At 46.4% G+C, this 15,346-nt stretch overlaps 1 protein-coding gene across 3 annotated transcripts in view; it reads left to right on the top strand.

Annotated features, from left to right (window-relative positions):
* Positions 1-553: 553 nt before the first annotated feature.
* spidr (scaffold protein involved in DNA repair) overlaps positions 554-15,346 on the top strand; it is a 46,960-nt gene continuing 32,167 nt past the window's right edge. For 2 of the 3 annotated variants that reach the window (XR_008811317.1, XM_056292521.1), the window contains exons 1-6: positions 554-701; positions 944-1,114; positions 2,565-2,628; positions 5,772-5,984; positions 8,588-8,739; positions 13,205-13,440. Coding sequence is in view for 2 of the 3 variants with exons in the window: in XM_056292521.1 (XP_056148496.1) it covers positions 687-701; positions 944-1,114; positions 2,565-2,628; positions 5,772-5,984; positions 8,588-8,739; positions 13,205-13,440 (851 nt within the window). In the remaining variant the exon portion in view is untranslated. The remainder of the gene's footprint in view (positions 702-943; positions 1,115-2,564; positions 2,629-5,771; positions 5,985-8,587; positions 8,740-13,204; positions 13,441-15,346) is intronic. The other variant, XM_056292522.1, reaches the window with a different exon arrangement.

Raw genomic sequence — 15,346 nt, forward strand, 5'->3', positions numbered from 1 at the left:
AGAAACGTCTCATCATAACAAAAAGGTGATCACTCGGAATAACTATGTATTGATTGGCAGTGACCCTCCCGGGGACGAATGGACCCAAACCATGTCAGGAAAATGCCGCGCACAGCGTAACGGAGCCCCCGGATCCCCTCACTGTATGGGGGTCAAGCATATGAACGAGAGAGAACGCATTTCCCTTCCTGGTGCGCTCCCTACACTCTCCAGTCTGTCGTCAGTCTAACTTGATGCGATGACTTTGAGTCTCACCTGGCCGCGGTTGTGTTAGGGGGGGCGGGCGGGGGGGAGGAGAGCGCAGGGCCACGGCGGAGTCGCGGCTCCGGGACACGCCGGCGCGGGAAAGGAGCGCGCTCCCCGTGAGTACGTCAACACGCCGCGGACGCCGACGTCGGGGCGGGTTTACGTGACCGACGTCAACACGCCGCGGACGCCGACGTCGGGGCGGGTTGACGTGACCGACGTCAACGCGCCGCGGACGCCAACGTCGGGGCGGGTTTACGTGACCGACGTCAACACGCCGCGGACGCCGACGTCGGGGCGGGTTGACATGACTGGCACTAAGTTGCCGTAGGGACGGACCAGATGTGTAAGAATCGGCAAATAACTTGCCCGTTTCATAAACTGCGTTAGCGTGTCCAGACCCCGGCAAGGCTAGCGCGTCAGACGCACGACTCGCCGCCATGTCTTACGGGAAGGTAAGTAGCCCGCTAGCTAACTCGCTAGCTCCCGCGGTCCGAGTTAGCGGTAACTTAACTTAACTTCACATGCCGGTCTAGTGACCGCTCGTGTAAGGTCACCGCGACGCCCGGGAGCTCGGCTGAATCGTAACGTCAGTGTTTGGCGACGAGGTTGCGAAGCAAACGTACTTTTAGAAAGATGTGTTTAGCGCCTCTTTTTCTTTCTCTTTTTTTAACCCTTCCTTTGTCTTACTTGCCAGCGCAAGAGGTACCGCAAGCACATCAGGTGCGTTTCCTTTCCGGATGACGTCAGACGTCCTGATGTCAGACATCCTCCCGTCCCCCAGAAAGTGGCGAGAGAAGCTGCTGTTTCGCCCGGCAAGCGTTGGCGACGATGGGAAGACTGCTTCCAGGACACGCCGGTGATTAAGGTTAATGGATCGTTTATAGAAGAAACAACCCCGATTGTCTCTGAAATGCAGGTCGACACCCATAATACGTGTGTCGGTGGTTGCAGTCCACTCGCAGCGCGCCTGCCCCTCGGCATAGGGAGTGTTGTATCACTCCTAGCTCGAACTGGATTTGTGTAACTTGTTGACGGCATTCAGGGCAACAGTAGCTTGGGGCAGTGGTTCTCAACCTTTTTGGGGTCCTGGACCCCCTGCGTATTTTTGATCTATCCTGAGGACCCCTCCACCTGATCTTGGGGGAGGGGGGTTGCAATTTGATAGAAACAGTAGAAACTGCATTTTAAATTGCATTATAACATTTATTCACTCTTTGGGGCAAAAATAAGAGCTTTCAGTTGTAACTTAGATATAGTTAACAAAACAGAATTCTTATGCAGTAACTTTCAGATATATGTAACAACACAGAATATGTATTCAGTAACTTTCAGATATATGTAACAAAACAGAATTCTTATGCAGTAACTTTCAGATATGTGTAACAAAACAGAATATGTATTCAGTAACTTTCAGATATATGTAACAAAACAGAATTCTTATGCAGTAACTTTCAGATATGTGTAACAAAACAGAATATGTATTCAGTAACTTTCAGATATATGTAACAACAGAATTTTTATGCAGTAACTTTTAACAATGCAAACGGGAGCGAGATCTCTTTTTAAAATACAATAAATTACACTTGTGAAACAGATGTAATTAGAGAAAAAAGGCCTGTTACCCTTTATAGTTTAGGTAGATAAAGGTCTCAGTCACATTTGAGTAAAATAATCCTATTTCTATAAATGTCATAGGATCTTTTTTTTTAAGACATTTTATTTTCACGGACCCCTTGCAATTACGCCACGGACCACTAGGGGTCCGCGGACCCCCGGTTGAGAAACACTGCCTTGGAGGCAGAGCAGGTCGCCTGGTAACTAGAAGGTCCTGGGTTCAAGCCCTGGGGCAGTCCAACCTTGGGGGTCGTCCTCTGTGGGAGTTTGCATGTATTCCCCGTGTCCAGAGACACGTAGGTCAGGTGAATCGGCCGTGCTAAATTCTCCCTAGATATGAATGTGTGTGTGTGTGTGTGCGCGTGCGTGTCTGTGTACTGTATGTCGGTTCTGTGTGATGGCCTGCTGCCCAGTGACTGCTGGGATAGCCTCCAGCATCCCTGTGACTCTGAGAGCAGGATAAGAGGTTTGGATAATAGGAGAATGGATGGGTGTCGAAATGTTCCTGAGCAAAACACCTAACCCCAACTGCTCCCGATCAGCTGGTTGTTACCTTGCATGGCTGACAATGCCATCAGTGTATGAGTGTGTGTGTGTGTGCGTGCGTGGGTGAATGTGTGTCATTGATAAATTGTAAAGTGGCTGTTGCAGTTAGAAAAGCGCTCTATAAAAAGCAGTCCAATTCATGTTCTTTGTTGCAGAATCTCAAGTTATCAGGAAAGAAACGGTCTGCAGCAAGAAAGCTGACACATCCCCCTTCTTCAGGTAAGCTGTTAAGGGTTGTTAAACCGCTTGATAAGAGTGCCTAAACATCACCCATGAGACCCAAATGTAAAAAAACAAAAAAAAAAGTTGACTCTGGGGAGCAGGAAAAGTACGCTTCAACAAAAAAAAGACTTGTGTGGTGTGCATGACCAAAAGTATGCTGTCCAGATCAAAGAGGGTTGAATCAGTTCATCTGGATACAACCTTTATTGACAGATACGTTTCGTCACTCTTTAAAACAAAGTATGGAAGGCGGTCTTTGTAATTAGTTGTAATTAGTTTGTAATTAACAGTCTTTGTACTTAGTAATTATTTGAATTCCGGAATAAATTCTCTACAAATACATGTGATTGTGTGTCCTTGGTTAACTTGGGAGATATCCAATAAAACATGATTTTACGTTGACTAAATAAAAAAAGCCTAGGAGAATCTCCAAATAAATGGCTGTAACTCATTGAGGAAAAGGTGTATTTGCACCAAACTTCGCATGGAGTTACAAGACACCTAAGGGCAACTTTTCACATTGAAAAAACAAAACTTCAGTGGTTAACTATGGAGTTACTCAACAAAATACAAGTTTTTTTTTTACTGGCCGTTTTCATTTTTATGTCAAATATGGTATGCTTACACACAGGTAATGTATGAAAGTAACTGTACACTGCACCAGAAAGAGGGGGGGGTTCCCCTGAATCATATGATGTATAACATTTGATACTGACTGAGAGAATAAGCTCAGAATTGGCAAAAATATAATTCTGTGCCCAGGCGTTTTTTGTTTTTTTTGGTCTATGGAAGTTTTAAAACGCACGATAACACACATAAAGCTACCACTGCTGCAAGGTTATCACATATTTTCTAGTACTAGGGGTGTACACCTTGCCAAAAATCAGCATGAGAATTATTCCCCCCAGATGGTACCGACCGACCCTACTGGCCCACAGACTACTTCAGTCTAAACCGAGTGCAGGTATTCCCACCCTTCTAAACAATACAGCTGCATAACGACCAGTTTTGTGCACAAATATGGGCATGACCATTAACTACAGTTTCTGTGGCCATGTGTCCTATTCACAGAGGATTTGGGAATCAAAGAAGGTTGAATCAGTTCATCTGAACACAACGTTTATTGACAGATGCGTTTCGTCACTCAAATAAGTGACCTCTTCAGTCTAAACTGACTGCAGGTATCCCCACCCTTACAAACAATACAGCTGCATAACAACCAAATGACTCAGTCGTTTTCTTTCCTGGATTACTGAGCATGCATCAAGACAGGATTTGGGAATAGTTGCAATCACAGCATTGTAAAATGGTGACAGATATACTCTTACCCCCCCCCCCCCCCTCAGTTCAGGGATCGTCGTTCCCTCTTCACATAGATGGCCTCTTTGACTCCCCATTCAAACCAGCGTTCCTCCCTATCAAGGTTGTGCACATCCTCATCCTTGAAAGAGTGGCCACTGGCCTGTAGATGGTGTAGACTGTGTAGATGGTGTAGACTGTGGAGTCCTGGCCTGATGTGTTAGCTCTCCAGTGTTGTGCCATCCTCTTGGCCAGCATCTGTTTAGTTTCCCCAATTACAAGTCATGGCAATCCTCTTGGCACTTAACAGTATACACTATATTGCTCTGTTTGTGCCAGGGGGCCTGATCCTTGGGGTGGACCAATTTCTGGCGCAGCATGTTTTGGAGTTTGAAAGCAACTGAGACGTGGTGTTTGGAAAATATGCGTCTCAACTTTTCTGACACTCCCACCACATACAGAATCACCACTGGTTTATGCTTAGACCACTGTGGTCCTTCTCTCTTTGATCAGCTGGTGCACTGTTTGGGCGTCTTCCTGGCTTTGACAAACGCCCCGTTAGGATAACCACACTTAACCAGGGCTTGCTTAATGTGGGATTACTCCCCTTCCCCAGCTGCTGTGTCGGTGGGGATGTTGTCAGCTCGGTGGTTCGGCATCGTGATGACTCCTAGTTTGTGCTCCAGTGGATGATGAGAGTCAAACCTTAAGTACTGATCAGTATATGTTGGTTTACATCAACAATCAAATGTCCCCCATCACCAGTTGCAATTTTACAGTCTAAGAAGGCTAACCTGTCATTTTTCACATCCTGCCTGGTGAACTTGATGTGGTTGTCCACAGAGTTAATGTGGTCGATGAAACATGGTACATCCTGAGATTTAATTTTAAACCCAGGTGTCGTCCACAAATCTGAACCAATGGCTAGGTGGTATCCCTGAATATGACATCAGAGCCCTCTTTTCCACTACCTCTATATACAAGTTGGCCACTACAGGTGAGACTGGGGAACCCATAGCACACCCATGCCTCTGCCTATAGTACTGCCCCCTGTATGTGAAGTACATGGACTGAAGACACAGCTTCAGGGGCAGACACACTTGGTCAGTGTTAAGGGTGGTCCTATTGCTAAGGGTGGGGTCGTTTTGTCGTTTCATATGGACTACCTGCACTGCTTCATCAACAGGAACGCACATGAAGTGAGACATAACATCGTTAGAGACAATTGTTTCACCCCCCCCCCCCCCCATAATGATGTCCCTCACCTTATCCACAAACTCCATAGTGTTCTGCATGTGATGTTCATTACTGCCTACCAGTGGGTTAAGAATAGATGCCAGAAACTTAAGAGATGCTATAGGTCACCGAGTTAATCATACAAACAATAGGCCATAGTGGCACATCCTGTTTATGTATACTGTCCAAAAGAATAAATGGTGGTAGGCCATTAAAATGGAGGAGAGAACGGCAGGGAACTTAGAGTCCACTTATTTACTTTGCATTTGTACAACTAAGACACTGACACACTTCGACCGAGCCAGCCTTGTTCAAACGTCTCACATGAAATCACAAGGCCGGATTATATATAAGGTCAAGCATACATCCAGTCCAACCAAAACACAGATCCTGCTCATAAGACACTATTCATCAACCAGTCAGTATACATCACAGGATTGGACAACAATCAGGGCATGTGGATATCATTTGTTTACATCAATGACGACAAAATTCACAAGAAAGATTGAATTACATTAAAAAAAAAAAATCAGACTAAGCGGCATCTTTTTTTTACCTGATTATGACAAAGCAATGTCCATTTGTCTGTGTCCATCAATACCCAGTGCGGACTAGTGCTGCTGACTTGAGTGAGGATCCGATCCAGATTGTATGGAGCTCCAGTGACAGTGAGCTGTCCAATGGTGACGCTCAGAAGCGGCCGCCTCTGCCCAGAACCACGGCACAGCAGCAGCGGAGGCCACGACGGCCCGTGAAACCTGCAACTCTGACTCTTCAGTCCCATAAGAGAGCCCTGCAAGAGCTGAGCACAGATAAAGGTAACTCTGGTGTAGGTCTGGTATTCATAGGGTACTAAAGTAAAACTATCCATTTTAAACCGTTTTTAAACCTTATGTTTATTGTGTACTTAAAAGAAAAATGCTATTAAGTTGGTTATAGAGTACAGTACTACTACTACTACAACTACTACTACTACTTTCAGCTGTTCCCATTAGGGGTCACCACAGCGGCTCATCCGTTTCCTCTCTTCCTGTCCTCTGCATCTTCCTCTGTCACACAAATCAACTGCATGTCCTCTCTCACCACATCCATAAACCTCCTTTTTGGCCTTCCTCTTCTCCTCTTCCCTGGCAGCTCCATATTCAGCATCCTTCTCCCAATATACCCAGCATCTCTCCTCCACACATGTCCAAACCATCTCAATCATGCCTCTCTTGCTTTGTCTCCAAACCGTCCAACCTGAGCTGTCCCTCTAATATACTCGTTCCTAATCTTGTCCTTGTTCGTCACTCCCAATAAAAATCTTATCGTCTTCATCTCTGCCACCTCCAGCTCCACCTCCTGTCTTTTCGTCAGTGCCACTGTCTCCAAACCATATAACATAGCTGGTCTCACAACCATCTTGTAAACCTTCTCTTTAACTCTTGCTGGTACCCTTCTGTCGCAAATCCCTCCTGACACTCTTCTCCACCCGCTCCACCCTGCCTGCGCTCTCTTCTTCACCTCTCTTCTGCACTCCCCGTTACTTTGGACACAGTTGACTCAAAGTATTTAAACTCATACGCCTTCGTCACCTCTACTCGTTGCATCCTCACCATTCCACTGTCCTCCCTCTCATTCATATGAGAGGGAGGACAGTGGTGAGAGGGAGGACATTCCACTGTCCTCCCTCTCATCATATGTATTCCGTCTTGCTCCTACGGACTTTCATTCCTCTTCTCTCCAGGGGTTGTAGAGTACAGGAGATGTTCAGAAATGGTGTGTACTCGGATTGTGTGAGTAGGTTTAAGATTTGGTGAAAAAGACAATATGTAACTTGTGCTTTCGGTCATTTTTGTCGTAATAACAAATACTTTTTCACTGCTCTGTATTATAGGCTACAAAACTAACCCCTTTGAATACATCATTGGATTGTCATTGGAAATACATCGTGCTCTTGAGCTCTTAGGGTAGAGGACTTTTGGAAAAGAAAATCTCTTTGGCTAGTTTTTGGAAATAACTTCCATCCATTATCCAAACAGCTTATCCTGCTCTTAGGGTCGCAGGGATACTGGAGCCTATCCCAGCAGTCATTGGGCGGCAGGCAGGGAGACACCCTGGATAGGCCGCCAGGCCATCACACACACACACACACACACACACACACACACACACACACACACACACACACACACACACACCTAGGGAAAATTTAGTACGGCCTATTCACCTGACCTACATGTCTTTGGACTGTGGGATGAAATCGGAGCACCTGTAGGAAACCCACACAGACACGGGAAGAACATTCAAACTCCACACAGAGGATGACCTCCAAGGTTGGACTACCTCGGTGCTCGAACCCAGGGCCTTCTTGCTGTGAGGCGACCGCATCAACCACTGCGCCACCGTGCCACCCCAGGAATAACTTTACTCCGTTAACATTGAACCATGCGTCATGTGCCTGGGAGGTTTGTATCCCAGACTCGCCGTAACCGGTCACGGCCAGAGCGTCCACGGGGTAAGGCATTCATTAGGCCACCCTTACCCGAGGGATAGTGGGTGTAGATCGGTGTAGTGTTCGGGGACTCGTCGTTCTCCAGCGACCCCTCTGGCCCACCCGGGCGCCTGCAGCCAAGCAACTGAAAGCATTCTCCCTACGCCTCCTTCGCGGCCTGAAGGTGATGCAATCCATGCGAGGCTTCAGCGTGTAAAATAGCGAGAGCGGCCGACACGAGTTTGAAGGAAGCTGGTGTTACGACTATCTCCTTCCTGTGGAAACGTGAGCCAGGGGAGTTATTCGACAAGAGTTCCGGCCATATGCCATTGGGTTAATCGGGTGGGATAAGGGGAAAAACTAGAAATAAATGTAAAAGAAAGAAACATTGAACCATAGAGTTTTTGGCCATTAGCAGCACTGCTGAGCAGATTGGGTCCCCGTACCATAACCAGTAAACTAACTTCACCCTCAAGCCGCTGCGCTGACATCCGGATGTAAACATTGAAACCTTATAATATAGACACTGTAGCCTTCTAGATATAAAAAATTCCAGATTTTCTGAACATCTTTGAAGGTAGTGACTTTTGTGAGCGGGGTCTAACAGCATACTCTACATTTGCACGAGTGAAATAATGAATGTAAAGAAACCTGTGTTTGTTTACCCTGAACATTGAAGCGGTTCATCTGGACATGAAGTTCAGTGGGCTTTTCTTACCTGGATTACTGAGCATGCACCAAGACGTGTTGGCTTACATGAGGAACTTTGCAGTTCAGCTGTAGGACTATGTAGGACTCCAGCCACTTTTAAAAATCTACAATCACTGTAGCACTGACTTCTTGCTCTTGTTTTAATCACACATTTAGAACTTTACAGTCTAACGCTACCCTGTACTAATAAGAAAAGTGTGTATATATAAGTGTTTTTTATTTATTTTTCATTTTCAGAGGACCCTCTAGTCATAGAAGACACGGACAGTGATCTGAACAACTCTGAAGATGAAGCTAAGAAAGAAGGTGTTGCACAGATATCCAGCAGTGATACAGACTCTGAACCCTATGATGTCCAGCTTAAAGGGATGTCTGCTCCTCCAGTAGAGGTGAGAGAATTATTCTCACACTATAACTTCTTACTGCTTCTACACACCCACTTTGACAACCTGCAATGAAACATCCATGCATTATCCAAGCCGCTTATCCCGATAGGGGTCGCGGGGATGCTGGAGCCTATCCCAGCAGTCATTGGGTGGCAGGTGGGGAGCCACCCTGGACAGGCCGCCAGTCCATCACAGGGCTGACATACACACACAAACGCACACATTCACAACTAGGGACAATTTAGTATGGCCGATTCACCTGACCTACATGTCTTTGGACTGTGGGAGGAAACCGGAGCACCCGGAGGAAACCCACGCAGACACGGGGAGAACATGCAAACGCCACACAGGGGACGACCCCCCAAGGTTGGACAACCTCGGGGCTCGAACCCAGGACCTTCTGGCTGTGAGGCGACTGCACTAACCACTGCGTCACCGTGCCGCCCTAGGTTGGTTCAGACCAGCTAAAATCACAAAAGAACAAGCTTGTGACCTAAATGGGGAAAATCTCCACAGACATTCTCTCGGAAACCACATATGTATCAATGAAACCGGTCGAACCCTTATGTGGATAGCCTCACTAAACACAACTTCACCACTACGTAATGTTAACCATAAACTGAACCACTTCTATATCACTACCAAATGTAGCCCCCTTTTTCTGGCTGTACCTCGTAGAAACCACACCAGTCTTCTGAATTCAGGGTAGCTGCTGCGGGGCCACTCGTTTCTAGCACAGCTCAGTTCTGGCAAAAACAAAAAAACATATAGATGTTGTGGTCGTTTATCATCGGCTCAACTCCAGCCCAACTCTTGTCGTCCTCATGTGAAGAAGGGACGGAGACGCCGCCACATAATGCATTTAACCACAACCGTCGCCACTAGGAGGTGTGTGCACTTCCGTTCTTCAGTGGTGATGTCGCCGCGCCCCTGGGGACCAGCTGATTGCGGATCCTGATTACAAGTCACGGCACCAAACGTAGCCCCCTTTTTCTGGCCATACCTTGTAGCAACCCCTAAATTTGACCACCGCAGCTGTGGCTGCAGCCACTCCTGCACAAAAGTCAACTTTTAGACAGCAGACTTCTAGACAAACAAAGATGCTTAACAGCACCTCAGTGATTCTGCATAACCTTTTTTTTTTTGGCATGGTGTAGCAGATGGGCATAATGGACACTAGGTGGCGCGCTACACCCTCTTGTGTTTTGTGTAGCCAACGTTATGTCCAGCAAATGACAGTATTTGCTCAGTGTGGTAAGGCTGACTCCCAGCGTGTGATAAAGTTGTGTCCCGAATGTCTTTATGCTGTCAGTATTGCGAGTCTTATATTGGTACGTCAAAAACAATATGTCATAGGGTTTACATATTGTACCCGACAATTTTTGCCGTGTTACACTTTACTTGCTCAGCAAAAAGGTCTACTTTTGCATATGGTTTATCACCTATGGTAAAAAAATATACTTATAAAATAAGGTCAGTAGTACTTAAGTGATTGTATCAGTTTTTTTCTATATTTTTTTTTTCTTCCAGTTTTGGTGTTTAGTTATTCCTCGAGGTGATGTGCTACAGCACTATCCCAACAGCCTGAAGTGTCCCGCTGGGCTGTAGCCAGCAGTTCAGAGTACATCCTCCATGTTTAGGTCATTATCCACAGAGTTCAAAGTTCATACGTTGAGGCAGCAATTTGAGTGAGTTAGTGAGTGTGTGTGTGTGTGTGTGTGTGTGTGAGAGAGAGAGAGCGAGAGAGAGCATACGCGTGTGCGCGCGTGCAATTGGCTGGAGTGTTTTAAAATAAACCCACTCCTTCACCAAAATAGATGTTACTGTGTGTAAAATTCCACTCTAGGTAAACAGTGTTACAGTACTTTTATGAAGGCTGTTACCGGTTCTGATGTCTCGTATCCCTTTATTTGTATTTTGTATTTTGTATTTCTGTGTAAAATCCTAGGAATGGAAAATTTGGAAATAGGCTTTTATATTCATCTGTTCATCTCTTTGGCGTAATGGAAGACCAGTTAATGGACTTTTCGGTCTTCTCGCTGCTGCTTTCGGCGGACGTGTTTGTTGTGTATGTGTTGGATTTGGCCTTCCGAGCTGCCTCGTGTACGGCAGTGTGGATTAAGCGTTCCTCGTCAGATGTCTCGGAGGCGCAGTGTTTGTCGAAGGCCGGGTCGGCATGGAGAGAATGTAGGAGTGGTGAAGCGGTGTTCTTTGTCAGTGAAGTTCTGATCTGCATATATACACTGGAGCTGGAACGACCCCGCGTGTCGCTCGCTCCCGACGGCACGGTACAGCCCGAGTCTGCCTGGCGATTGTGGGTCGTTCTTTTAAACGGAGGACCTTGGGGCGGGGGGGGGGTGTAAGAAAATATCGATACACCCGAGTATCACTATATTTCATGGTACTGTATCGATTCTCAAACCATTATATCGATTTTTTATTGTTTACATGTAAAGCTTTGTGACAAACATTTTGTGTTGTGACTCTTCCACTCCATCTCAGCAACGTAAACTGAGACAGTAAGTAGCATAAGCACAAAGAACACAGGCCTGGGAAATCGCAATATATCACCTTTCTTACAGTATCGTAATATATCACGATATATTGAATTGTAACCCTGTATCGTGATACGTATTGTATCGCCAGATTCTCGCCAATACACACCCCTAGAGGACCCGGGTTCGGGTTCTTGCCTTGACAATCGTCCATTTTGCAGAAGTGTGCTTGAGCAAGGCCGCCGTATCCTTACTATCTCCAGCACTGTACTGCTCAGTAGCTGACCAGGCACTCTGGCCTGTTTGTGGAGGAGAGCAACAAAATAATAAAAAAAAAGATCTCTGTGGTCAGTGAATTATGAAATGATGGTTTTATCTTGTTCCCCAGCATTTTAGCCTAGTTATGCAGACCACGTCGTGCGTAATGAATTCAGGGCCGCAAAGAGCACCTTGTCATGGAGGTCTGAGTTTGCAATCTGTGAGTAGGGAGAGGAAGCCTCAAGACAGATTGTCATCACTCCCACAGACCCAGCTACTTCCTCTTGTCACACTTAAATGTGCTGCTATCAGCTCAGTGGGGTCAAATGAGATCTAAGATCACCTAACTGGAGCCTTGTGGTCGGAGGCCCCGAGGAGAGCAAGGGCCCTATGGTTCCAACCGTGCTGAAGTGTGCGTTGCTGAACATTAGCTGCCATTTTGAATTTCGGCTGTGTTCGGTAACAGGTGGATGTTCTCTAATGGGAAAAGTGCTGTTTCAACACAACAGGTGCATTTAATTGGCATCTGCGTTTGTTATGTCAGGTGTTTTATTCTTATTTTTTTTTAACTTTGTTTAATTAGGCCGCTTGCAAAATGTCCTGATTTCAATCGAAGTAGGTCATTTGATCGTCGTAACCTCATTTTTAGAACTTCTTGTCTCAGCATTGGGTGCGTAGCTAAACACGCTGCCAGTTGTAGGTCAAACTGGATCTAACAGGATATGGTGGGGAACATCCTGAACCGAGAGGACGTTTTATTACTCCAAATAAACCTGAGACAAACACTCGGCTGACTCACTACATGCATGTCTGCCGCTCGGTCGTCTTTATTATTGTACCAGCTTTGATTGCGGGTGGGCGGAGCTGCGACGGCGAGCACATTTCAAGGCCAAAGAGGATGGCCGCTTCCCGGATCAAGTCGGCTCCTCGGTCCAAGTCCCTAAACATCGGCAGGCAGAGAGGTTAATAACCTCCACCACATCAGGGCCGGCCGAGCGGGACTATAAACAGTCTTTTACTACTGTTTGTTCAGTGAAATGCTGTTGTTGGAGGAGGAGGAGGAGGCTGCGCAGGCAAGCAAATGCAGAGCTGTGTACTCACAACTCCTTCAGCGCAGGGTGAAAACATTTTTGAAATGTGGCCAGGAACATAGTGTTCCTCTCTCTCTCTCTCTCTCTCTCTCTCTCTCTCTCTCTCTCTCTCTCTCTCTCTCTCTCTCTCTCTCTCTCTCTCTCTCTGTCTCTCTCTCTCTCTCACTCTGTGTTTCGAGTGACGTCTATTGGCACTCCGCCTAGCAGAGTCAAGTTGATTCAAATAAGTGTGAGCGCGTTGGCTGACAGCCTGGTATGCCGGTCTTGTCGGCACATGACGGGAACAAAAGTTTTCTGGTGGATTTTTCCATGAGAACTGTTGCCCTCCGGTGTTCCGCGCAGTGATGCAGCAAAAAGCACACTTGGAAGTCAACGATTCTTGGGAATCTTTAATGAGTCACATCAGTGTACTTAAAGGTGGAGTCTTGAGACTTTCTTGGTACATTGCACGGGTGTGGGAGGTGTAATTGTATTTTAAGCATAACTTAACTTCACTTTAATCAGTCGAATTATTTCATCAATTAAGATGTCTTCAGAAGACGATACTTGACTAGATGTCAGTCAGAGAAATGTGTCCCTAGATGTTTGTTTGACTGACTCCAGAGTTTGTTCCTGTGTCCGCAGAGTGCTGACCTCGACATCTCAGCCTATGAGCCCGACGAGGAGAGCGCCGATGACACAATGACCCGGCGCGGACTGGACATTGAGAGCTTTTCTCTCCAGACTGGCGAGGGCGGCAAACGTTCGTTGACAGACTGGGTCAAAGCTGCCCAGGCAGCACTGCAGACACCTCAGAAACAGTCGCACCCGCCGGCCAAGACCCCCGAAGACTCCGCTAAAAAGAGAAGGAAGTTTCAGAGGTCGGAGTGATTATTTATTTGTTTATTTATTTATTCGTTCATTTTACTTTAACTCCAGAATGACCGGGATTCCCCTCCTACCTAAAACGACCACGGGCCATCAAAATGACCGCCGGTTTTTAAACTCTATATTCTGTCAAGACAAATACCTACCTGAGATATTAATGCATTGCATATGTTAGTATGTCTGTTAGGAAACGACTGACACCAAAATTAACATTTTAACAACTATAATACTATTTTTAAACAATTTAAACTTCAGAGAGACATGGTCGAACTTGAATAGCAAAATTGAAAAAGTGAAAATATTACCTGAAGAACAGAACAGAAAACACATATGGCTAATCTAACGAACGTAACTACTACTACTATTACTACTACTACTACTACTGCTATTACTTTTGGCTGCTCCCGTTAGGGGGCGCCACAGTGGATCATCCGTTTCCATCTCTTCCTGTCCTCTGCATCTTCCTCTGTCACACCATCCACCTGCATGTCCTCCCTCACCACATCCATAAACCTCCTCTTTGGCCTTCCTCTTCTCCTCTTCCCTGGCAGCTCCATATTCAGCATCCTCCCAATATACCCAGCATCTCTCCTCCACACATGTCCAAACCATCTCAATCTTGCCTCTCTTGCTTTGTCTCCAAACCATCCAACCTGAGCGGTCCCTCTAATATACTCGTTCCTAATCCTGTCCTTCTTCATCACTCCCAATAAAAATCTTATCATCTTCATCTCTGCCACCTCCAGCTCCACCTCCTGTCTTTTCGTCAGTGCCACTGTCTCCAAACCATATAACATAGCTGGTCTCACAACCGTCTTGTAAACCTTCCCTTTAACTCTTGCTGGTACCCTTCTGTCACAAATCACTCCTGACACTCTTCTCCACCCACTCCACCCTGCCTGCACTCTCTTCTTCACCTCTCTTCTGCACTCCCTGTTACTTCGGACAGTTGACCCCAAGTATTTAAACTCGTATACCTTTGTCACCTCTGCTCCTGGCATCCTCACCGTTCCACTGTCCTCCCTCTCATTCACACATAGGTATTCCATCTTGCTCCTACGGACTTTCATTCCTCTTCTCTCCAGTGCATACCTCCACCTCTCCAGGCTCTCCTCCACCTGCACCCCACTCTCACTACAGATCACAATGTCATCTGCAAACGTCATCGTCCACGGAGACTCCTGCCTGATCTCATCTCTCGACCTGTCCATCACCATTACAAACAAGAAAGAAAGGGCTCAGAGCCGATCCTTGATATAATCCCACCTCCACCTTGAACCCATCTGTCATTCCAACCGCACACCTCACCACTGTCACACTTCCCTCATACATGTCCTACACCACTCCTACATACTTCTGCAACTCCCGACTTCCTCATACAATAATCTAACAGACGTAACAAGGCCTATAAAACGTAAAATGTGAAAAAAGACCTGAAAATAACCATCGAAACAATCCCAACAATGAGTAGAACTTAGAAACTACTAGAACGAGAATTTTTAAACTCTATATTCTGTCAAGATAAATACCCAGCGGAGATATCAATGATTTACATATGTTAGTGTGTCTGTTAAGAAAACATGACACCAAAATTAACATTTTAACAACTTTTTTTTTTCAATTTTCCCCCTTTTTCTCCCGAATTGTATCTGGCCAATTACCCCACTCTTTTTGGGCCGTCCCGGTCGCTGCTCCATCCCCTCTGTCCCGATCCGGGGGGGGGGGGGGGGGCGCCCCGACCGACCGACCAGAGGAGGTGCTAGTGCAGCGACCAGGACATATACCCACATCTGACTTCCCACCCGCAGACACGGCCACTTGTGTCTGTAGAGACGCCCGACCAAGCTGGAGGTAACACGGGGATTCAAACCGCCAGCCCCCGTGTTGGTAGGCAGCGGA

This window comes from Lampris incognitus, chromosome 14, assembly GCF_029633865.1.
Source record: "Lampris incognitus isolate fLamInc1 chromosome 14, fLamInc1.hap2, whole genome shotgun sequence".
In the NCBI taxonomy this organism is placed as follows: Eukaryota; Metazoa; Chordata; class Actinopteri; order Lampriformes; family Lampridae; genus Lampris; species Lampris incognitus.